General features: G+C 37.1%; 2 protein-coding genes across 13 annotated transcripts in view; both read right to left on the bottom strand.

Moving 5' to 3' along the window:
* IMPG2 (interphotoreceptor matrix proteoglycan 2) overlaps positions 1–995 on the bottom strand; it is a 53681-nt gene extending 52686 nt beyond the window's left edge. Inside the window, exon 1 of the mRNA XM_042868315.1 lies at positions 919–995. Within this exon, the coding sequence (XP_042724249.1) occupies positions 919–991 (73 nt within the window). The 5' untranslated portion in view covers positions 992–995. The remainder of the gene's footprint in view (positions 1–918) is intronic.
* Positions 996–4169: 3174 nt separating this feature from the next.
* SENP7 (SUMO specific peptidase 7) overlaps positions 4170–24820 on the bottom strand; it is a 47413-nt gene continuing 26762 nt past the window's right edge. For 10 of the 12 annotated variants that reach the window (XM_042867578.1, XM_042867577.1, XM_042867584.1 and 7 more), the window contains 16 exons: positions 23915–24257; positions 23171–23355; positions 22285–22431; positions 21016–21049; positions 20154–20327; positions 19499–19761; positions 18844–18977; positions 17927–18043; positions 17306–17425; positions 15765–15857; positions 14784–14974; positions 14319–14371; positions 13982–14019; positions 13688–13756; positions 10469–10619; positions 4170–6408 (listed from right to left, as the gene is read on the bottom strand). In XM_042867578.1, coding sequence (XP_042723512.1) covers positions 6271–6408; positions 10469–10619; positions 13688–13756; positions 13982–14019; positions 14319–14371; positions 14784–14974; positions 15765–15857; positions 17306–17425; positions 17927–18043; positions 18844–18977; positions 19499–19761; positions 20154–20327; positions 21016–21049; positions 22285–22431; positions 23171–23355; positions 23915–24257 — 2250 coding nt within the window. In that variant the 3' untranslated portion in view covers positions 4170–6270. Of the gene's footprint in view, positions 6409–7162; positions 7202–10468; positions 10620–13687; positions 13757–13981; positions 14020–14318; positions 14372–14783; positions 14975–15764; positions 15858–17305; positions 17426–17926; positions 18044–18843; positions 18978–19498; positions 19762–20153; positions 20328–21015; positions 21050–22284; positions 22432–23170; positions 23356–23914; positions 24258–24820 lie in introns of all 12 variants that reach the window. The other 2 variants (XM_042867581.1, XM_042867583.1) reach the window with 2 other exon arrangements.

Raw genomic sequence — 24820 nt, 5'->3', positions numbered from 1 at the left:
TCTTCTATCACCACAAGAACTGGTTCCAACCTGACAGGAGGAGGGGAAGTAAGAGAAAAAAAAAGGGACATCTCAGCTTTAGCTTATTGCTTCCTTTTTTTTTAAAAAAAAAAAAAGAAGTTTTCTCTGAGTTGTTCCACATCCCTCCAGAAAAAACAAACAAACAAAAAACACCACCTTACAGCTAAGGGGAAAATGCATCTATTTGGTTTTAGTCTGACTGTCATTCTCTAACTTTGACAGGCAGCTTATCTGAAATTAGTTAATTCAGTCTTTTTCTTTCACTGTTTCCCCAGAAAACAATTGAAGAAGAATCAAAATGAATAACTAATTACTGAAAGAATAGTAATTGCTTTATGGAATTTTTTGCCCCACAGATTGTAAATTTAGTGTGAAACTTTAAAGTCAATAGCATTTCTGACTTTGATGACTGAAGGATAAAGATCATGGCTATTTTAATGGTACACTAATAATAGCTCTAGAGCAGAAGGCCACCTGTAGATGATATATTGGAGGGAGAAGGGAACAAATAAGGTCACTGAGGCAAAACACCGATCTTTACCCAAACTGACACATTTTCATTGACCAAATGGAGGCCGTATATTTTGTTATCTAATACAAATTTACTAAAGAAAAAAAGCATCATGTGGAAAAGCTTGCTGATCAGTATTTGATGTCTTTTAAAGTTGGAAAACCTTTGCACCCCATGCCTACATTCTACTTTTAAAACAACAGCAAATCTTTCTCGTAAATCACTCCATATTTAAAACACTGGTATCACAACACAGATTTGACCAAATGTTTCTTTGTATTAGCCTCCTTCATTTTAATTAAGGCAGAGAGGCATTTTTTTTCTACATACCATTATAGGCAAAACCCAGAAAACAAGAATGTAAAGAAGAAAGATATCTGCATTACCTGCTTGAAGGTCTCCTGTAATCACTTCTGAAACCAAGAGGCAGAGAGAGATTTTCCAAAGGAAAGCAAACATTTTATTCGTGTCCAAAAGCCAATAGGCAAGAAAAAAAGAAAATCCTTTTCAGCAAAAGAGCCGTTGCCTTTAACGTATCCTTGAGCCAAGCAAGAGCATTGCCCTTCTTGAAAACGTCTTGACGTCCCGCAAAGTTATCTTTGGAAGAAAAAACATCAGGTTAAAAAAGTCAAACAAGACATCCTGGAAATTATCTTTTCAAAGAGAGTATTCCACTCCAATGAAGAAACAAGGAAAGGTGACGAAGTAAACGCCTCAGAGCTGGCAGATGGACTGAGACAATTTTTTAATTTTAATCTGGCCAGCTAAGCTCTTTACTGGAGCTTGTCATACCATTAACAGACAGTCCAAACAAGGACACACCTTTCACACTTAATTAACCACGTATTTTCACAGGCTCTTCAATTTCTGTCTGTTTTTAAAAGTCATACTGACCACAGTATCAGTGCGTGCACACTACTCTCCAGTGGAAGGTCTCCATGAGCTTTGCTTTCTTCCTGTACTCATGTATGTACCTAAGAATGCACTGACTTGCTTGTAGCACTGATGAGCACAGAGATAAGAGTGAAACAGTCATTCTGTGGGTGTCATGCTGGTGACAGAGGCAAGGTCCTGCTGCTCGAGTCTGAGCTAAAGCAGAAGATCTGCTGCCATACTACTGCCCTTCACATCCCAGGATAAAACCTGGGCAAATGGCGATTCTTTCATCTCTGCTCAGACGTAATCTGAGATGAGCATTAAGAACAGATTTGTGCTGATAACTGGAGAAACGGTGGGTTAAGGTGAGCTGTGTAAAGGACAGAGAGTGCAGGAAAACAGCAGCACTCTTAGCTCCCCTCCTCTCCAGGGGTCAGCTCAGTAAAGAGACGTGTATGGAAGCCAGCCCGCAATGGCAGGCAGAGGTCAGACCACAAGAAAAACCGTCTTGGGGCTGCCTAATAGGTGGCACTGCTCAGGACTTGCTGCTCACTGCTTTGATCATCCCAGATATTATAAACAGGACACTCACGGGAATCAAAGAAAACCACCCTTTATTCATTCTGTCTTCTGACACGTAACAGACTCCAGTTGGTATTTTCAAAACAACAAATGCTTCTCTTTTTTCCTTTTTTTTTTTTTTTTTTTTCCCCCACAAAACTGCTGAACTGCACTTTAAATTAAACCGCTGAGCTGTTCTGACAGCCTCCCAGACACTTTGGATCTCTCAGACCAGCGCTCGTCATCTCAGCTGGCTCTGTCAAGGTAACTACACAGCTGGCGGCAGCAAGTGAGCCATGCAGCACTCTGAAGCTGCATCTTGAACAGCCTTGGGGAGCTGACGCACACCTATTGAGCACCTCTAGGCAAAGAGAATGACTTTTGAGGCCAGTTTGGGTGCCTATACTACGATGCTAGATTCAGAAACACAGACCAGATTTTTTTCATCCTCTGCAGACACAAGAGCTTTCACTGCCATGAATGCCTTCCTTCCATTAACCTGCAAAAATGCAAACAAATAGTGACAAGAAACAGTATACAAACCTACAAAGGCAAAGGTTCTTTCACCTCAAGAATGCAGTAGAACTTAGAGAAAATTCTCAGAATGCATGAGCGTAAGGGTATGAAATCCAATAAAAAGCTTTCCTGAGAAGTTTTCTTATTTTCTGTATTATTATGCATTAAGCAAGGCCCGAGGCTCTTTGCTTTCCAGTGTATCAGCCCAGGACAGCCTATCATTCTGCCACTTCTTCCATCATGTAGTACTGTAAAGCACTTGGACCAGAAGCATCATAGAGACTGATCAAATTAATGACACTTTATTATTTGCTCTGTCTATAATGTGTAATGTGAATATATTCCTCCTTTTCTGAACTGTTCCTCAGGTGACTACATCTTACCTTGTTCAACAGTAAAAGACTACCCTGGTGCCTATGCTTCATCTTTGAACAGAGTTTCCGATTCCAGTTAGAATGGACAGATTTATTGCCACTGGTCTTGGTTTTATTTAATCATTAATGGAAGAATTTTCTGTCCTTTCAAGATCTTCCATGTTTCATTCCACAATCCTCGCTTTTTAAAGCTAGAAACCTAAGAGACCTTTTTCTTCAGAAGAAATTGCAGGAAGTAATTTTGCAATTCCTTGTCACAGTCCAGAGAGCTATCACTTTGACTTTTGAGTCTTCGCTATTTTGTAAGGTATGGTAATTACTGAGTATTGCAACCTCATTTCAGGGTTACATCCTAGGATGTGTGTCCCAAAAAGAAGAGAGAGATCACTGTGAAGCTGTGTCTGCCAGAGATCAATCACAGACGACCACAGATAATTTTTAAAGCACACTCACTTTGTCACGGTTCATTACTCTGGTGTTTGATTTAAAAAAAATGGTTTTAATCTTTTTTCTTGGAAGATTTAACTCCTACAAGTTATTTATCTTGTTTCTTGTTTGTCAACAGTACTCTGCACCAACCTCCATGACTCAGATTTCCTTACGGAAGCCAGTTTCAAGTCCCACAGAGCCAGAACGTATCAGTTTCTTTCACGTTTAGCACGTCGTAAGTACAATTCTATGCCTTGATACCAAATTGCAGAATGCAGGTTAAAGGGCCTTATGAAGATTGGTTCGCTTTGATGCAAAACATCACTCCACCATTTAAGTTAAACAGGGATTGATAAGGGAAATGGAGATGCAGAAGATACACAGAAAGATCCCTGAGCCAGTCTGATAACCCTATATAGAAGAATGCTACTATAAGTTATCTCTGGAGAGTTTATTTTATACATATATATATGTATATGTATGTAAATAGGTAGATAGGTAGATAGATAAGGAGCATAACTTAATCCACAAACATTTCCTAGCATTCACCATATGTGTTACATGCATATGGCTGGAATAGGGGGACTGCAGCTGCTTGACCCAGGAATTTCCCAGGCTGGTCATTCAGGTTATCAACACTGTTAAGCCTAACTAGAGAAAGCTATAAGGTTGCTGATTCAAAAAGTAGTCTTCCTTGCCCCAAGAAGCTACAGTCTAGCTGCATGCTTTTTTAAGGACCGAAGAACAATTAATTGCTTTGACCAAAAATTGAGTTAGAATAGACATACTGAGGACATACCTTACATGCTGTAAGATGGATTATCTCATATTTAGCTCGCTGGTTCTTTGTGGCAGAAGCAAAAAGAATGGTGACAATCACGTTTGGTAACTTCTGGAGGTTTTTATTATCAAATGTATCGGCATCCCCATAGCACATTGTTAACATTAGCCTACAAAGTCAATCCTTTGCTGTTATAAAACCAATTTAGAAAAGTTTATACATATCTTTTACTTTTAAATATCTACGTATAAACCAGTTAATCTAAAAGAGAATAAATATTGTTTTATGATATAAACCAATTTTAATGTAAGAAAAAGTCTGAAGTATTCTTAATAAAGGAACACTGAAAATATTTCATCCATTAAAAAGGTGTGGAGAAAAAGCACACATTTCTGCATTTTATAATTTTATCTCTTACAATAAATACAAAGATTATCCCTGGGAGTGAGAAATGGTGGTGATGAGGTTTGTGGGATAAAAGTCATACAAATTTCTGTGACGAGAGTGACAGACATTGGTGGGAGTCGTGATAAACTACTGAGCTGAACTAGAAATGAAAAAAAAAAAACAAAAAATCAAGACCAGTGCACTAGGCTGCCCACAGTTACACAAAAAGTAACTGCGCTCAGCAAATTATGTTCTGAAATTGTTTCTGCTCTTCAGAAAGAATGCTTCCTGGTTTGAGAAACAACACTGTTTTTTGTCAGGTTTTTCTGGATGACTGCGTAGAACCTGCAGTAATGACTGGATTTTCCAAATGCAAAGGTGTCAGAGTTGCCTTGAGGAAAGGGGCCCTGAGAATTCTGCCACGCTACAAATTTGTCCACATCTTTGGGATGCCCTCAATTTTTACTTGGATTTTTTAGCCTACCTCCTTTGAGACCTCTGGTTTTGCAGATATACTTACTATACAAATGGCTTTGGTGGTTATCTGCAACACGGTTCTTCTGGGAGTACTGTGACATTTAAGTAACTTACTGTGGGTAATAGGAGAAAGCCACCATCAAAACTCAAAACAGCCACCATCTATCATGTAACAACCACAGGAAAAAGTGTGTGCATACCAAAACGTTATTAAAGTTTTCCACAACTGTCTGATAAAAACTAAATAAATATGCATACAGACCATGATAAACTTGCGCTAGTTTATCAAATCAAGTCCTGAGTTCAAACACTCAAATATTTGGGCGCCTTTACTCAATTCTCCCAAGAAAAGTATAAATTCTGTATGTCTTATATAGAAGCAACATGTCTTAAAGACATATTACATATAGCCACATCCTTTCTAAATGAAAACATGCGTATTTCTCAAATATCTCAATCTTATTGAGCCACAACCGACTTGCTTTTCTAATGCAAACGGTGCCTTTAAGACTCACAGGAGTAACTCCCAAAAATAAACTAATTAGGAGAAAAATCTATTGCCTACATATACTGTACCAGCATGTATTTTGAGAGCAAGATTTCTAAAATCTGACAAGAAAAGAGTTATCATAAAGGACATTCAGAAGAGCCCACTTCTGACTTCAAAAGATTTCAAGATTCACTGTCAAGCAAATAAATTTTTATGATGGAAATGTAGGGAGGAAAACAATTAAAACCCAGAAGTGTCAAATCCCAGCAGAATATTCTGATAAATGCAAACTATTTCTGTATATTATCAGAAACAAAACAGAACAACAGCAACAAAAAATCTCTAAAGAGAATCAATATTATATCCTTAAATTAAAACAATACATAGTATTCATTCTATCTGCATGAACTGCAGAGTAGAAAGAGACACAGTAAAAGCTCAAAAACCCATCTTTGGGCCTGACTCCTATGTGCTCATCCAACTCTGTAAAGTTTATATAGAATTGTAAAGAACAGGCTCCAAAAGATCAAAATATTTTTACATCTTTGTTGCACATACCTGTACACATTTTCATATTCCAAGTTAAAAAAATTAGCAAGTCACATGCATTAGCTGTAACTTACATATTTACACTTATCTACAACCCTCCCCCCTCTAGTGGCATTCTATCATCAATGAACCCTAAGTAAAATAATTGTTTACATAAATACATGATGAACAAACAAAAAAAACATTTTTTTTCTTTCTTGCAAGGGAGGCAGAGCCAAAATGCTGCGAAGCAGAGTTCCAGGTACTTTATACCTATATAGAGAGATAGATCTCTGCCAGTTCTGGTAGATAGGATTTATTAGCTTCTGCTGCCTCTGAGCTGTTGAAAGTGCAATTGCAAGATCAGGTCTTGGATTTCTTCTCTTTTGCTTCTAATCAGCTGACGAGGAAACCACTTCTCCAGATGCACTGGCTGTTCAAAGTCAACTATGGGATTCTGGTAAAAAGAGAAAGAAATAAAAACAAGAATATTTGCAGCATGAATTTCCCATTACAACCTCCAAAAAGAATTCCAAAGCCTTCCATACTGCTGAGACCTAGCATGCATAAATAAGTTATCACGAGATATAGTTGTCAAGATATAAGTTAAATTCCAGTTCCTCCACTATAATTACAGTCATACGTAACATGAGCTACTAAACAAAAAACAGATTATCACCACTTCCTCTTAAAGATACTTTAATATAAGCTCATATTCAATGCTGATTCTACATACTCTCAATGCAGTTAGACATGTTCTTGATATTTAACAGGAAGCAGGTGCACTTCAGTCAAAAAACGCACATGTAGGATCACACTATGTGGAATGATTAAGCATACTGCAGTCAAGCAAGCAAATCTTAGGCACGTTTTTTATTGTCATGAGCTGGCCTGTCTGACAGAAGAAAACAAAGAAACAAGAGTATTGCCAGCAATTCTAGTAGGACATAGAGATGGGAGAATTTGGACAAAAGAGGAAGTCAAATTCAAATGGCTGAGATATTGCTAGCTCTGGCAACAAGATCACAACACTACCTATTAACTGCCAAAGTTTTTTTTTTCTTCCTCCCCTCATCGTTCTTTTGCCATGCCTATTTTTCACCTTCCCCTTCCTGTGAATAAAGAGTCATGGTAAATTCAAAAAAGCAAAGTCAGAATGGCCTGTGAGTCCTGGTATGTTTAGCACAAACAAAAAAATACCTCATCCTGACCTTGCTTCCATATTGTTAGAGAATGGGCAATTCAGAACGCTGGTAAAAAAAAAAAAAGAAAAATAAATAAATTCATCTTCTACCTACCTATCACAAAATCACTGAATGGATGAGGCTGGAAGGGACTTCTGGAGGTCACCTAGTCCAAACCCCCTACTTAAGGAAGGCCAAATAGAGCAGATAGCCCACAGCCCACATTAGATCTTTCACTCTAACCTGATGAGACATGGATATGATAGATGGAACACTTGGTGAATAAAGAATTGGCTGAGTAGCTGCATTCAAAGAGTTGTGGTCAACAGCTCACTGTCCAAGTGGAGACAAGCAATAAGTGGTGTTCTTCAAGAGTTGGTACTGGGACTGATATTATTTAACATTTTTGTCAGTGATGTGGACAGTGGGATTTAGTGCACCCTCAGGAATTTTGCAGATGACACCAAGCTGAGAAGTGCCGTGGGATGTTGGAGGGACAATGCCATCAAGAGGGACTCCAACAGGCTCAAGAGGTGGGTCCATGCAAACAAACTGTCATTCAACTAGGCTAGGTGCAAGGTCATTCACATGATTGCACACTGGGCGACGAGTGGACAGAGGGCAGCCTTTTGCTGAACTTAAGAGTACCAGGGGATGAAAAGCTTGACGTGAACTGATAACAGGAAGTTGCAGCTCAGAAAACAAACCATACCTGGATTGCAAAAGAAAGCTAGATAGCAGATCAGAGGAGGCGATTCTCTCCCTCTACTCAGCTCTCATGAGATCCCACCTGAAGAACTGTGCTCAGTCCTGGGCCCACAACTTAAGAAAGGCACAGAGCTGCTAGAGCAGGTCATGAGGAAGATCAAGAAGATGATATTTAGAAGTATGTACTGAACATGTAAGAGAGATTCCCTAAGCTTTGTGCATTGTCTCTTAAGGATCCTACTTCCATCTCTTTGCAGAACCTGCTGCCTGCACAGACAGTGACATTCAAAGGCCAAAGGAAAAGCTGAACAAAGTCTGAAAGGCAACAAGAAGTGAGGACCTGCACAGAAAACACGTCTTTGTACCATCAGTAGGTCAGAAAAGCATAAACTACATAGGATCCAAAGGTATCCTTACAGCTGCAGACCTTGAATGTGTTAATAAATGCAATATTAAACCACAAGGTTAGAAATGCCTGCATAAGAAACCCAGAGAAATCATCTGTGTTCCAGACACAAAGACCTCCTGACACAACACAAAGAACAGATTTTATGTTCTCTTCCTCAAATACCTTAGACAATGTTAGACACTAAGCAACACAGGTTTTCTGTCTGGATATTTCTCTCAGAAACAGCAGTTTATGGTTTGAGGTGATTTTGAGGATGTGAGAATCCTTCTTTGTTTTTTGGCTCAAAGCTTGCTTCCTGAGGTATTTCTTGTGATAAGACTCTGAGTGATTTGTTGATGAGGCAACTAATGGGTGCTAACGTGTGACAATCGATATCGCTTTGGGAACATTTGAAAGCCCCTTCCTTCAGAGCTGCTTGCTCTGTAGAAGAGCAGATGAGAGTGCTCAGGAGTGTTTACTGGCGGAAGATCTGGCCTGCAATTAAACAGCTCCAGCTAGGTATGGGAAAATTGGGGAACGATACCATCATGTTCTGTGAGAAACAGGATGCAGATGGGCACCCCTGCTCCCTCTTATCTGCTGGCAAGGCCCGGAAGATGGGAACAAAGGAGTTTCTGCTGAGATCCCAAAGCCAGAAGCTGCCACTCAAAGGAGAGCTGACTCAACCACTTTGGATTTGAGCTGTCACTCCAAAGACAGCTGACTCGACCACTCTGAAACTATTGAAAAGGGGCCATCATTGCCATGGTCGTCGTTGTCGTCAATAGAACAACGATGCCCGACGACCCTCCACTACCGAGGATCAAAGACGGAACTACGAATCTCGCTGGATCCATGGTGGTGACTATGTCCCTCTTGCTGCCTATAAAGACTCCTTGCTTCTTCTTTTCTATCTTTTCTATCGCCCTCCTTCACTTCCCCATTACCCTAATCATAATAGTGTCCGTCCTCCCCTTCCTCATTTCCCTGATTAAGATTTGTAATAAACTGGTCGGACCAACATTTGAACCGTTGCTTCTTAATCTCACGCCAGGTATATAGATAATAAAAGAACCTCCTCTCCCTCCTATAAAATGGAGCGAGATGTTGTACGTTGTATCACCTATGTAGTTTGTAACCTGCTCTACTGATGGGGAAGTGAAGCACATCAGGGCCCAGCCTAAGAAATCTTTTGTAATGATTATATTATATATTTGATTCCTTGCCCCCTTCCCTCCTTTACCTTTATGCATGCTATCCTTTTCTCACCATCGTGGATCATCTGTGTCCCATTTTAAAGCAACCTTTGAGTCACGGGGTGGTGTAAGACATAACTCTGTTAACGTCTGAGTCTCAAAGCTTGCTGGGGACACAGTTGGACTTGTTCAAGTCCCGAGCAAGGATTGTGAAATCCTTTGTCTGAAGGACACACATGAACAAGTCCAGGCAAGTCCTGGGCAAAGGTTGTGAGATCCTTTGTCTGGGGGACTCAGATGGACGAGGCCAGGGGCAACAAGCACGAGATGAACTGCCGCTGAATAGCTGTGAAGTGCTCCTTTGCGTGGACTTATCTCAGGATGATGGCCATCTCAGCGGGTACTCAATGACTCTTGCTCAAGGCCCATCCTTTGCCACGTAAGCAGGAGAACAAGGAGGATAAAAGAGGAACTGAAAACCATGAGGATAGGATTTCTGACAACAGATTCCTCATGAAGAAGAACAGAGGTTTTTGGCAGCAGATTCCTCATGAAGAACAACGGAGGTTTCTGGCAGCAGATCCCTCCTAAAGAAGAAGAGGGATTCCTGATGATCAGATTCCTCGTGAGGTGACTCCTGCATACTGTCAAACTCTCCAGTGCTTGCTGCCTGAGCGCTGCTGCTGCTTCAAGGATTGGCTCCTCGACTTCTTCGTCTACCTGCTTGCTGCCCAAGGCCGGCCTCGCTGCTGCTCCTCGTCCCCCTGCTGCCTGGGACCTTCAAACGCCGTGCAACGGGACCGCTGCTGGATCCTGCTGGTGACTATCCCCGCTTTACACAACTCCTGCTTCTTTTCCATCTTTTCTATTGCCCTCCTTCCCTTCCCCGTCTCCCTGATTAGGTTTGGTAATAAACTGGATGCAACAACATATGACATATTCTTAATCTCACACTGGGTATATAGATATTAAAAGAACCTCATCTCCCTCCTATAAATTGGAGCGAGACAGGGGAATAGGAAAAGCAGATTCTTTTAGTACCTGGAAGAAGCTTTCCACATATTGTAGCAAATACACCCCACAGTCGCTACTGTTATCTTGCTTAGGCACTCTTGGATAAAAGTCAACCATTGTTGATTTACTGAATTCACGATGTGTTTTTCGTTTAGCTTCCCATTCTACTTCAAGATACCTATAAAAGAAAGCAAATAGATTAATATTTAAGAAATAAACCGAATATCTCTCAAGCTCAATGCGTTTTTAGATGCTTCTCAATATTGTTCTGTAGCTGGACAAAATGTTAAGATAGCCTTAACCAATTTATTTCACAGAATCTGTAAAATAAGTTCATACAAATAACAAAATTCCCACTACCAATTTTCTACCTTACACAGATTCAGTTCCATCATATAATATACAATAAGCAAAGTGGAAAAGATGTGTGAAATTATTTAAAAATAATAATCATTATCATTGTCTGCATTGAGTTTATTCAAGCTATTAGGATACTAGGTCATTTTTAAATCTGAGCTCCAGGAGGAATTCAAGTGATATTTCCCAGATTTTATTGTGTTCATCCAAAAAAGCCAACAGTGCTTTTCTACCTTAAAAAAATTAGAATTTGAAAAATTTAGAAAGCTACTAAAGTTCAACTTTAAAGTTCATTTTTTGAACTTCAGCTGTAATTACACCATTATAACCCTTGCAGCCCATTAGGGTATAAAGCATTGGAAAACCTGTTAAAAAACTTAAAGGATCATTTCTTTAATGATTACGACTTACTTGTTATCAGTTTTTTTTTATTGTTCTCTTGCTTCAGTAGCAACTCACTGATTTCACTTTCTGAACCGACTACTGATTTTGAACATGGGATTGAAAGCACAAGTGTCTCACAAGGTCAGATTCAGATCTTTAAGCAAGGTCAGGCTACATAGGAAAATTACAAAGCTGCAGCTTGCATTTGCAGTAAGAAAACATGAAAGGCTAAAGTTCAACCAGAGTTAAATTTGGCCAATAATGTTTCAGATAACAAAAATAATCCTTTCAATGGTATGCTAATAGCAAGAAAAATACTAAGGAAAATATTGGAATGTTACTGGCTAGGCATTTGACAAACAGAGATAATGAAAAAGGCAGAGGCATTGAATATTTTGATAGCCTTGGTCTTTAATAATTACAGGCTTTTCGTTGCCCAGTCCTGTAAGCTGGGGGAGCAGTGACTATTTGCTGATATTAAAACTGTAATGAACCATGACTCCTCTCAACTATCTATCAAAGATCTTGGCAGTCTGGAGAGGTCTCTTCTGACTGGAAACTAGCCAATATTGTTCCAGTTTACAAGAAGGGTAAAAGAGAAGACACTGGAAATCACAAACCCATTAGTTTAACTTCAGTAACTGAAAAAATTATTGAAAAGATTATCCTGTGTGTCACCAAAAGGCATTCAAAAATAACACAGTCATCAAGTCCCATCAACACAGATGGGACACAAAAAAATTCCATCTCACTGATTTGATATTGTTTTATGACAAGATCACACACTCGTGGAACAAAGGAAAGGTAATAGATGGATTTTTTTCTGGATTTTGCTAAGGCTATGCCTTTCTGTTGACTTCAGTTATGGTTGCAAACACTGAACATTTCTGGAAAATAAATGTCTGACTTCAGGGAGTAAAAAAATACTACACACACTAAGTCAGACCTCAGTTTGATTTCCACAAGGCCTCGTAATTCTGACAATAAAAATACATATAAAACACTCAAAACATTCTGAAAAAAATGGCACCTGTGAATAGTAACCAAACATAAAACAGAATTCAAAGACAGAGCGTTCAGTGAGGCACATGTCATAAGTACTAGAAAAGGACTTATGACTGTAGGCTTTAATTTATTTGGGTCTAAACAATACTCGAAGCATAGTGAAAATGAACTTAGGGAAAAATAAACTAAGACAAGGAGGTTTAGGTTAGATATTAGGAGGAAGTTTTTCACACAGAGGTGGTGACGCACTGAACAGGTTGCCCAAGGAGGCTGTGGATGCCCCATCCCTGGAGGCATTCAAGGCCAGGCTGGATGTGGCTCTGGGCAGCCTGGGCTGCTGGTTGGCGACCCTGCACATAGCAGGAGGTTGAAACCAGATGATCATTGTGGTCCTTTTCAACCCAGGTCATTCTACGATTCTATCAAAGAATAAGTTATGAAACCTTTGTATCAGTTTTCTTTAAATTTCTGCTTTCATTGTGTAACTGCAAATTGAAGTTATGATGTCTGCTTCCCCAAGTTCACACCTCAGTAAATCATCTCTTTTTTTTCCTGACTTCTTGTGACACCTCTGTGACTGAACACCAAGAAATCTCACTCTGGAATTTTATCTCTGGGAGTAGCCCAAAGCATAAATCTCTACATCACCTACATTAAACAGAGATTTAAAAATTAAAAATGCTATTTCATTCTTCCCCAAAAAACATGGTCGCTCTCTAGGGAATAGATACTGTCAAAAAATTAACTGATTTCCATTTACACCCACTGCAGTTTTATGAAGGATTTACTTCTACAAGAAAGATCTTTTCTGAGTAGTACCTGGTTTACAGATTTTTGCTTCTTTCAGTGAAGTGAATACAACAGAGTACAAAAAGATCGATTCTGTTTATCTTCAAAGAATGAATATTAGCAACTTTTTAAAAATGTTGTGATAGCTATTTAAGTCATTAGGAGTACATGAAAGAACTGTAAATTTCATGAACTCTTCCAATACTTGCATACTTTTCACATAAAAGACTGAATATATTTTTTACTCTCACTTTTCAAAATAGATAATACCACCCTGATATTAGTATCCTGACACATGACACTTGTAGACAGCATCAGTGTAGTTTGTATTTTTTTGTACATACTTAGCTGTGGATTTAAGACAGGAATTCTGAAAGCTCCATTAAAAAAATGAAGGTCAGTCCATTGGAAAATGTATCATTTAAACTTTGAAATGTTCATTTAAAATACCTTACTAGTATTACTTATTTTGAACTTTAGAAGGAAGTCAATTCACCATCCAGTTCACAATTTTCATGTTACATTTAGGCTGCAAAACAAAGACATGCTTCTCGCACAAACCTCTGTACTGCTGTTACAATAATGGTTGTGGCTGCTTATGAGTAATCCTTTTGCAACAGAGAGGTACATCTTCATAGAGAAAAGTATTTTAAGCATAGAAATATAACCAGCAGCATCTCTTTCTAATAAATGGAAACTATTGTCACTTACTCTCTCAAAACCTGAACTGTCTTCTGCACAGAACCAGCCTTCAAAGAATCTAAGATCAGTATACAGGGCCTGCAGACAACAACAAAGTCATTTCATTAGCAACACTACCAAAGCAATTTTTTTTTTTTTTTAATATAGCTTAACAAGAGCATTATTAACCAAACAAATGTGCAAGAAAACAGACAAGTCCCTACAGCTGTAGGTGTACAACAACAAATAGCTGAATCAATCATCATGGAATTTTTTAATAAGATCTTTAATGATACAAACATTAACACAAAAATAGAAACATACCTTTTACAAATTTGCCTCTTGGAATTATTTAGGGAGATCTGGAGAAGAGAAAATAAAATTAACCTTACAAGAAGTACAAGTATGAAAACAAAAGTCTTTACAGATTAAAAGCCAGAGCCTTCCCTTTCAGAAACAGAGAACTATATGAAATCTTTTAAAAGGTGAAACAATAGCATAAGCAATGTAAACAGGCAAAGGAGGACTTCAGACTAATTCAAAGTGCCTTGCATAGGATGCAGACCACATAAATAATGACAGCTGCTGCAAAAAGATGACAAAATCATTTGCATGGAAATAAAGTAATACATTTCATCTTTCAGTACAGCAAGGCACTTACTTTAGAAATACCTGAATCCAGGACTGAGGCAGAATCAGCGGATTCGTTGCCACCTAGTACAAAAGAACAAATGTAGTAAGTATTAAAAAAAAAAAGTTCCTTAAAGTGAGACATTTCCATTTTCAAATTAACGATTATGAGCACTCAAAAATAAATAAATTTTGCTTCTCTTCTAAATAGTCAAATAGCAGATTTAGAGGGCTTCCCACCCTGATAATATTCTTAATGAAATCCAAGAAATTTCACTCATGATGGGAAATAAGTCACTGCTTTACCTCTCTTCCACTATTTTCCAGAGTTTCTGGAAAAAAGGAATGCAGTGTAGCCCTTGCTATGCATAGTAACACAAAAACATACTACAACTTAAGATAAGAAATAGCTTTTCAGACATTATTTCTCTCCTTTGAGGATTAATAAACTATCAGAATTGTACATGAACTGATAATTTTCTTTTAGGTTACCTACCTTTGGAGGAAAAAAATCTGTTTGCATCCATTTCTTCTTCAGGATAGGGCAACGCTGAACCAATTACAGAGTCCTCACTCTTGTTCTCTGACTGAAGTGGAGATAGATTAAATGAATTCTGATGAGGACAGTCTTCATACACAGTTTCTTCTAACCAAGGAAAACAGATAACTGCAATGTACCAATGAGACCTGCCCAACAGTGAGGAGAAAGGGAGGAAAAATGTCAAAATTTTGTAACATTTGGTTCTGATAAGCTTTTATAACATTGAGAGCTTGTGGACAACCAATCTATTACACATAACTGCTGTTGCAATGTTCTTTCATGGCATCACACATAAACCCTCTGACTCACTTTTTTCTTTACGTTATGGCATAACTGCAGAAATAAGTATAAATTCCTTCCACAGCAATTTATAGCTCTCACCACCCACCCCACTAGTATAGTAATAAAATAATTGGTGACAGTGATCCCAGCTTTGAATACAGTTACAAGTTAAACATGGCTCTGCCTTTATGTCTTCCTGTAGGAATTCAACGGTAGCTCTCAATTACTATTCAGCTTTCCTGGAGTTTCCATGTGCAGGTCAGTTATTCAGCCAGGCCCAGTCACAGTGCTACTTCTGCTCCTTTTACCATTAACCCTGTGAGTTGCTGAGACTCTTTATAGAAGCATTACTTGCACAAGAATCATCATAATGATATGAAATTTATTTTGAAATACATAAAAGCAATTTTCAGAAAAAACAAGAACAAAGACGTAAAGTTTACTCACAATAGCACTAATTAATAGGAAAATTAACCTCTGAAGAGACTTCAAAATTCCTCATTTCATACCTCACTGTTATTTCAAAATCTAATGTGTTCATTTCCAATCACCCAAGCCAGCAGCCATATGGCCTCCAGCCATAAATCTTTAAAATCAACATTCAAATACTAAAATCTTTAAATATCAAAAAAGGTGTCTGAAACACAGACTTACTCCTCATTCACAGGCACGAAGATGTAATCTTTACTGAAGATGTTTATGTGACGAGTCCATGTTCTTACTCTTTTGTGTCTTCTTTGTGCCACTCTGAAAACCAAATGACAATTACTATTAAGATTTGTCCACTAAGAGTAATGTATATAGATTTAGTATTCCTACATATTCCTAATGCCTCAACAGGTTTTTCATTTGCTCTTGACATATTTTTCTTTTGGGAAAAAAAAAAAAAGAACCAGCAAAACATTATGCCCAAGTAAATAACAAGCCATTTCTGAACCATCTTAAACTTTCTGGTAAACTATCCATTGATTTGAAAGATCTGCTGCAAGTATTTACCTACTAATTATTTACTACACCAAATGCAAAAATTGCATCTGTTATTGTAAAAGCAGATCTACAGAAGTTCACAACATACACGAGTTCAACTTCACATTGTTTCTTTTGAGGACCTATTGAAATAGTCTTCGTTTCAGAAGCATAAACATAAAAATGCCTTTTCTAGGGTATCCCTGCAAACTGATAACAAAGTCAGAACCACAGCACAAATTCCCTGCAGTCCTGAGCTTTAACGGTTGGATCACATTTCATTTCTATGCCTACAGACATAAAGCATGGTAAAAGGATTCTAGGAGAATAAGAATAAAATGACAAGAAATGTCAGTTCAGATTTTCAGTTTCTTATTATCATTAAGTTAAAATGGAGACTAATAGTTCAAAAAGCTTTGTATCAAATGTGAACTGAAAGCAAAATCCCATCACTATTTTAATTACATTCTATGCATATTAACTATGATTAAGAATCATAACTTCAATGTGGGAGGAAAGGGAAAGAAGGAGCAAGGAAGGGAAAACCAAGCTGCTGAGAAGCTCTGCAGAGGACAGTGAAGGCTTGCTGCTAACATCCTCTGCTATGTGATTGAGAAGTGCTGGAAATATAAAAGGGGAGGACATGTTTACAACTTGGAAAAAACACCTATATAAGCATCTAAGCTTTCTTAACATGGACAATTTTGTCTCCACTCCAAAACATTCAGGATCAGAAAGAAGTTTAAAAAAAAAAAAAAAGACATTCCCTGCAGCACCATTTCTTGGATTTTTGAGCCTTGTATGTGTAAACATGGTGCGTAAGAAATTTTTTTCAGTGAAACTTTGGACAGTAATTTATTATCAGTGTGCAACATGAAATATGTGGTAAATCTAAAAATATTTTTGGACATGCATCACTTAAAATGATGCATACCTTTCAAAGCTCTGAATCTATAACAAAAAAATCAAAATCTGTAAGTAACTGTATGAAGTGAAGATGAAACTCCTAATAACAGGGAAAGGTATTAACACTTTTATTCCTATTCTATTTGAAAAACATACATATTTTTATATATTTCAACTGTGAGTTACAACTTCACAATTTAACCACTAGTCATTTGAAGAACACTGATTAACATTTTACATGCTAATTTGAAGAAAATGTGCAAATTTCTCAATAATAACAAATAGTTTGCTGAAGTTCATTATGCCATCTAACAAGAACTTACGAAACTTTGGGATCTTCCTCAGAGAATTTTTCTGTCCTGGTCAGGCATTTATAGAAGAAGCTGCTAAAAATGTGTGTACGCTCAGCAAGATGTTTTGGTGCCTTCTCCAACAACAGGTATCTATCAAAGAAAAAAAGATGGCAACTAACATACTCCCTTTCTAGAAAGTATCTTTACTGATCAAGAGAATAACTATTATTTTAATGACTTTGCATATTCAGATTGTTTAATATCAGTTGTCTTCACAATTTTTTATTTTTTATTTATTTATTTATTTTTTTAATCTACTCTATTTTATATTGTTTACAGACTGAAAAGGCCAAACAGCCACTAAAAATGCAGATGCTTTTATCTCAGGTTTGTGCTCCAGTATTAACGTTGCTACCCTTATTTTTACAGCTACATTTCTAGGACTTGTAACAAAGCCAGGCCTAATATAAGACTATGCAGTGTTATACTTTATTTACAAAAAGAATAGAACAGATCAGTAGTATAAATTGCCAACTTGACTTGTACAAGTCAGACACATGAAAGTTGAGATGAACTTTCTAGAGAAACTCATTTAGTATGACATTACTGTTGATCATTTCACTATAAACAATGACTTACTTGATTACTTACTTAAGATAGAAATCAATGATGACATCATTAAGAAACTCTCCGTATTCTAAGCATTTTAGGTCCTCTCTTGTGACTCCAAGTCCTCCTTTTGCAGGTGGGGGTGGATAAACAATCAGACTAGAAAACACAAAACACGTCATAACAGTAAAGAACCATGTTTTACACAACACTTCTTTTGTATGGTCATTTTATATGAAAAATACTCTCTAGAAAACGTGGTGAAGTGCAAGTTCTCAGAATCTTTAACCATATCAAAAGTTCTTCAAGCCCAATACTAAGAATATTTACAAGAGTGTTTATGTCCCCCACTGCACACTAGAATTTTGAGTAAACTTCTGAAAATGAAGTTTTTTACTTTTACCTTTTCCTCCTTTTTTCTTTTCATAAAAGTAATTGATAAATGGCTATACAAATTAGGAAAAATACTAGGGCATATACTCTCACAAAAAGTTCTCAAGAAAACTTTATTCCAACTAATATTTGCCATGCTAAATATACGATACCTGCATTACGCATCTGCATGCTCTCATTTTGTAATGTATTTTGTTAAGCTAGGTCCTGTAATAACTAGTAAAACGTATGACAAACTAGTTATACATAGATCAAATGGGACAGAACAGTGAAAGAAAACACTGTTTAAAGGGGAAAAAAAAAAAAAGACAGCTTAAATTACCAATCATTTTGCTGTAATAAGAACACGGACACCGATAGAGGTCATGAGAACCCTATCCTCCCACTGATACAACTATGATCTGGCCTAGCAGTTACAGTTCAGGTATTTCCGGATTTCTCAGGTTCTATTTCATCCTGTAACACACTCATCTTGTCTGTTAACTTTTGAATAGCTACATTTATATCTAGTGATATTATATTCTATTACACAACACCAAAATTAACTTAAAATGAAAATTACATACTTCTTAACTGCTCCAGATTCTCCTACTTCTTTCCATTCTTCATTCAGTGCAGAGGATAGAGAGATAGAATAGCAACCACTGTTCTGCTTATTCGCAAGGGCATAACTGGGCCTGGCCACTTTTGGTTTTGGTTTCTACCAGAAAAAGGAAATAAAAAGTATCACAAAACATTATTCAGCTTTTGAAGCTGCAGAGCAGCCCAAGGAATGTCAAGACATCTCTGGAATGGGAAAGATACACAGTTTCTTCCCTACTGCAACCATTCACTTCTAGTTCAACTGATAAATGGCTCCATTGCTTCTTACTTGACTAACTCCTAGCTTGCTGCCCTGGGGTCACCACAACAGCAGGAAATCCCTATGGTCTGAGCATATGCAGCCATAAGTCAATCAAAAGTTTGAGCATTTGTCACTTATTGACGAGGTCCCTCTACGTTATCCCTTCATACATATCGCCTAGTTTATCACAAATTGTCCCCTTTGTAAGAAATAAATAGCAAACAATTGTGTTGTGGGTTTTTTTGTTTGTTTGTTTTTTGGTTTTTTTAAACTGGAGATATAGAAAATGTGTTTTCTGCACTGGTCTGATCCAACACTGAGTGGAATATGTGAACACCAACAACTGGTGATAAATCAAGCAACAGTTATTCGCTAACCTGAAATGTAGGCTCTTGAGCAAATGAGATACTCTCTTTTGTTGCACATTGCTTTAGCAGATCCTCACTGGAACTTATAAAAGAGCACTCTTCAGGAGACAAGTCCTTAAACAAGAGTAAAGCTTGCTTCAAAGATAACAATTCAGGGAGATCTGGCGCCCTGTTTTTCTTGCTTATCTCTGTAATTAATTCAGAGAGCCTGACGACTTCTTGTTCTGTGAGTGGTTGGGACAGTTCAAGAAAAATAAATTCACTAGATTTGGCTGGAAAAAGGAAAGAATGGATATTATTAATGATACTGCTGTGTGACAAAAGTTCATCTGCACACCCACAAAGGAGCATAGAGAAACAACAGAAGGAGAAGACTAAGTAATATCCTTCCTGGGTTCATCATAGAGGTTCATCGGTTCATCAGAAGCCCAACTCCACAAGCCCACAGAAGCACAAGGGCACAATGGCAGGCAAAAACCCCAACTGAAGACTTGGAAAAAGGGACATCCCCATCAAGGCTCTTCCCAGAGCTGTCCCAGGCGAGCCTCTAGTCCAGGTGTGAACCCCATGCAGATAAATTGATGGCAGAGCATCTTGTGGATAGAAGGGGTTTACTGCTTAGGTGCATTGTACTCATGTTGGGATATAAGGCAAGAGTACTCACATGGTTCGCTGCTAATACGTTTTCCTAACTGGGTTTCAATCTTTTCTAAATAATCCACAGACAACCAAATGAAAATTATTGTTGTTGAAGAACAGCCACCATCATTTTTCCACAAGCCAAACCTTCTCACATCCAAGGTATCCACAGTCAGCTTAACGTTCTTATTAAGTGCCACTGTAAAAAATAGGATTTAAAGTAACTATTCGTGGCTGTAGAAGAGAAAACAACACGTCATAGTATGGATAATTAGAGTTACTACATACTAAAATAAATACACAATCGAATTTATTAAAACTGCAATTGTATATTTAATTCCTGGCACAAGGGAAACCATTTAAATTACATAAAACAAAGTTATCAAACCAAAAATACCACAGATTTCCTATTTTCTTTCAGTCAATCCAACCCAGAACTGCTCAGAAAACTTTTCCTGTGAGATACAGTAAACCATGCATCATCTTGGGAAAACAGAATGAATGCAAATCTACAGTTACGTTCCTCTTTGCTTTAGTCAACTCACACATTTTTAATAAACCTAAGGGTCTAAAATCCCTGGTTTGAAAGGATTCATTTGAAATACATGAAATAGTTACATTTAATACAGTCCAACACTTTGTATAGGCAGGAATGCACAAAAAGGGCCACTAAAACTACAAGTTCACTTTAAAAGCACAGACAGTAGCTGTTATCAATGCTTACACTACAGATATCCCTAACTCCATTTACTGAAAAATGTTTATTTCAAAAGTGATTCGGTGTCTTTGTGAACAATTATGAATTTTATCAACAAAATTATAGGCTGAGTATCATGTAATACTCTAAAGATTAAATTTAAAGAAAAGGCTAAATAAGTTTGCCTTACCTTGAAATGGTATTGTAATATACTTGGTGATAAACTGAAATGAGATTGAAAAACAACATAAATGAATTCACTTTTTACAAGTTGAATGTTTTATTACCTCCACATCCTCCCTTATTTATAGTCAAATAAACTTAAAATAATATGCCTAATTTGAGATTTGCCTTTTTCACAAAAAAACAAAATTCCTAAATGCATATTACAAATTTAAACAGTTACATTCACATTCTTAAAAAAAAAAAAAACAAAAAAAACACTTAAAATGAATTTAAGGAGATATCCTTTGATAAAGACTGTCAGCTGCACTACTTGAACAAAGGACACTCTGTAAACTGTCCACACTGGGATGTGATCTTGATATTTGCACTAATCTTTGAATTAAGTGCCTTTAAAGTTTCTATGTAAGTTGTCACTATGTTAGAAAAACTTGACTAAATAAAGAATGTTTTTAGCATCACTTTTATTGAAGGGTGTAGTATGTGCTGAGAGAAGAGGTTTCTCTTCCCTTACCACAGTATACACAAAGAATAAACTTGTTTGTCCCCCAAGGATATCTTTCCACCTAGAAGAGTTCTATTCCAACTCATCTCTAGAATTATTTTGTCATTATTTTGAACTGCTGCACAAAACTGCTGTTTTGTTATTATTGCAAACTACAGTATTTCAAAATGTTTTACTGTAAACAAAAAAGACATTTGTATTCCAACTTTTTTTTATTTCTATACATACAATGAGCCTGTTCAAAAACCTATATAAGTTCCCACAGTTGGTACTACAATTAAAGTACACCTTCACTTATATTTCTACACTTTGTTGAGAAGCACGTTACCTATGCAATTAATGCTTTTAGTATCATTTTACAGCTCTCTGAAGCTACAAACAATTTTCTGTTTAAATGGCAAGATTAATGCATATTATACATGTGAACTATATTTATCTTATTCTAGTATCTGTATTATTTTTAAGAAAATTAATTTCATTTCCAATTGACGTCTACTCTACCACAGTCATTATTTGCTGTTACAATTCACAAAAAAACTGCCCCAAAATGATTTCTGTCCCACAGCATTTACCAGAATCTTTACCTCTGAAAACTAGAGCTACACAAAGTTTCATACTGACAACAGTCCAAACATACAAATGTCTTTCAGCCAAAGCAATTTGATGCAATGATAATCAAAAAGTGCATCCACACTAAATTCCACTGACTTTATTTAAACTGAATTTTGTTTTTTAAATATTCTCAAATGTAACCATAATAGACAAACTTACTCTAACAGGACCCGTTGATGACCATTTAAAATTCCCAATGTACAGGCTTTCAAATTCAAAATCTAATCCTGGCTTCACCTCTTCACTAAGTATTGTTCCAGAAGGCAAGTTGGAAGGACATTTATCTTCATCTGACTTTGTTAAAAGCTGAGGAAAAAAAAATGGAGGGGGTATATATGAGCTTTTTTAAATGAATTCTTTCCATTCTGTTGTCTTACATATTCTCTCTTTATGTTTTTAAGAACTTATTCACAAACTGCATATTAGAAACAGTACATGTTACCACAGTCGTTAACAATTATCTCCTCAAGGGCTGAATAGTATCTTACTCTGATCTCCAAATGCCAAGACATAACCCGGACTCTTTGCCATCTGTACCCAAGCAAAAACTCAAACAATGGAGCAACAGAAAATACTCCCCTTTTGATATCAAAGGTATAGATCCAATTCAATGCTTATTATAGTAACAATGCATTTGTGAGACAAAGCAATAATGACTCTCCTGGCCTGTTTTGGGATTACAAATATATGCCAAATTCAGGTCTAACAAAGCAAAACAAGACTCATGAAGTTCAAAACGTGGCAACTGTTGTTGTTAGGTTTAGATTCAAATTCCACTGCTAGCCACATAGGAAATGGAAGTTCAGCTCACCTCTTTCTGCTGTCCAGAGAGTTGTTTTGACTTTTCCACGCAGCAAAAGTTAGAACAGAGGATCAGAAAACAAGAGAAACTACTATGCAAAAAAGTACTACAGCTACTGTTTGGTTGTGACTAGTCATATCTGCTCTAATTATTTCACAGTTGTCCCACAACATGCAAGAAAAAATAAACAGCAAATAAATAAATACTCTGACGTAACAATACATAGCTCAAAAACTGCACTACCTGTTCTGTGTGACTTTCCACATTATCTTCCAATAGCTTTTCAGAGAAACGGTCATCAGACTGTTGGTCTATTTCTTGAACATCAGTAATACGATCCTGCAGTTGTTCCACGCATTTTGGTTCAGAAAGTCCTTCTTCATCCTTTGGTTCAGAAGATCTGTCTTCATCATCACTGGAGAGGACAACTAAAGAGTAAAAAAATATATACATATACTACAGGATCCAGACTTGAGAATATTTCATTGCAGATTTCAGATGAGCAAAAAGCTCTTTCTCTTCCAATATATAATTCTGAAGTATGTTATCCCAGCCAGCCAACGGCTGTGTGTATGAAGGTGTCTGTAAGAAGTTTTCTATCTTTACTATCACTTTGTACCTCTTCTTCAAAACTGCTTGATTCCCAAAAGAGAGAAGTGACAAAATACCTGCTTCAACAACAACAAAAATATTTTACTCAATTCAATTCAAATATTATTAAAAGTCCGAGATTGATTTTCTAAATGTTCAAAGTCAGCTGCAGAATACAGACTGGAATTTGAAAATCCTGCTCTCTGCTCTGTTTATCAAGTACAAAATGCTCTGCACTCTGCGAGACTGAACTGGGCACTGTTCTCTGACCTGCATAATGCATTGTGAACAACACGTGTCCTCAATCTTAGGTTGTATGTATTTCAACTAGTCAGTCATGAATGAGTCCCTAAGCATGCCAATAATAAATCCCAGCAACACAGATACAGTACATACTTGGATCAGCTGAAACAAGTGGCTGATTACTCCCGCAGATTCTGTTCCTCAGCTTGTTTAGGTACTGTGATGTGTCCATCTTTATCTTCCTGATGGTACTAACTCGAGGTGAAACACTAGTGGCAAGCTGTTTTTCTGACAAATTACTGGAAGCAGACTCTGAGCCTGCCTCCTCTGAACAGCAGTGAACAGGTCTTAATTGCTTACTGGTAGGAGTGCCTTTACAGTTTCTCTCCAATGTCTGAGCAACGCAATCTTGCACCAAGTTAGATCTGCGATCTTGCTCATCCTCACAAGGAATTCTGCAGCCAGAAGAGCAAGTTGAACTTAATCTTTGCTCTTTCTAGAAAACAAGAATCAAAGGGTATTTATTTATTCCTTAATCTTTCTTACAATGGTTCAGATTAGTAACAATTGAGCTATATTATGTATATAATATATATATATTATACAATATTTACATTGTATATATATATATACATATATATATACAATATTTATATTATACAATAATTTGCTACATTCTACATAAAATACATAATCATAGCTTATATAGCTTATATAGCATAACCGTCAAAGTTGCAGACGTAATTTTTTTCGCCCTGTATTTCTTACTACACAGGGGAGACAACAAATCTTACTATAAATTGGGGAGACAACCTGTTCAAAGCCTTCCTAAAACCACTTCAAGCTGAACAAGAAATTATTTCCGATTTTCAGTTGCTCTCCCAGTATTTGACAATGAATGACCAAGCAACAGCAACATTTGTTACTTCGCAAATGTGTGGTTTGGTCAACTACCTACTTCTGTGAGCTTTTAATCAGAAAATCACAGATCTACCTTTATCATATTCAAAAGCTTAAATAGAAACCGTAACATTTACTTGACTGATTCTGTCAGCCTTT

The sequence above is a fragment of the Lagopus leucura genome, unplaced genomic scaffold, assembly GCF_019238085.1.
Source record: "Lagopus leucura isolate 7727_CA_CO unplaced genomic scaffold, USGS_WTPT01 Super-Scaffold_100001, whole genome shotgun sequence".
NCBI lineage: Eukaryota > Metazoa > Chordata > Aves > Galliformes > Phasianidae > Lagopus > Lagopus leucura.
This window is presented reverse-complemented; position numbering and strand designations above follow the sequence as displayed.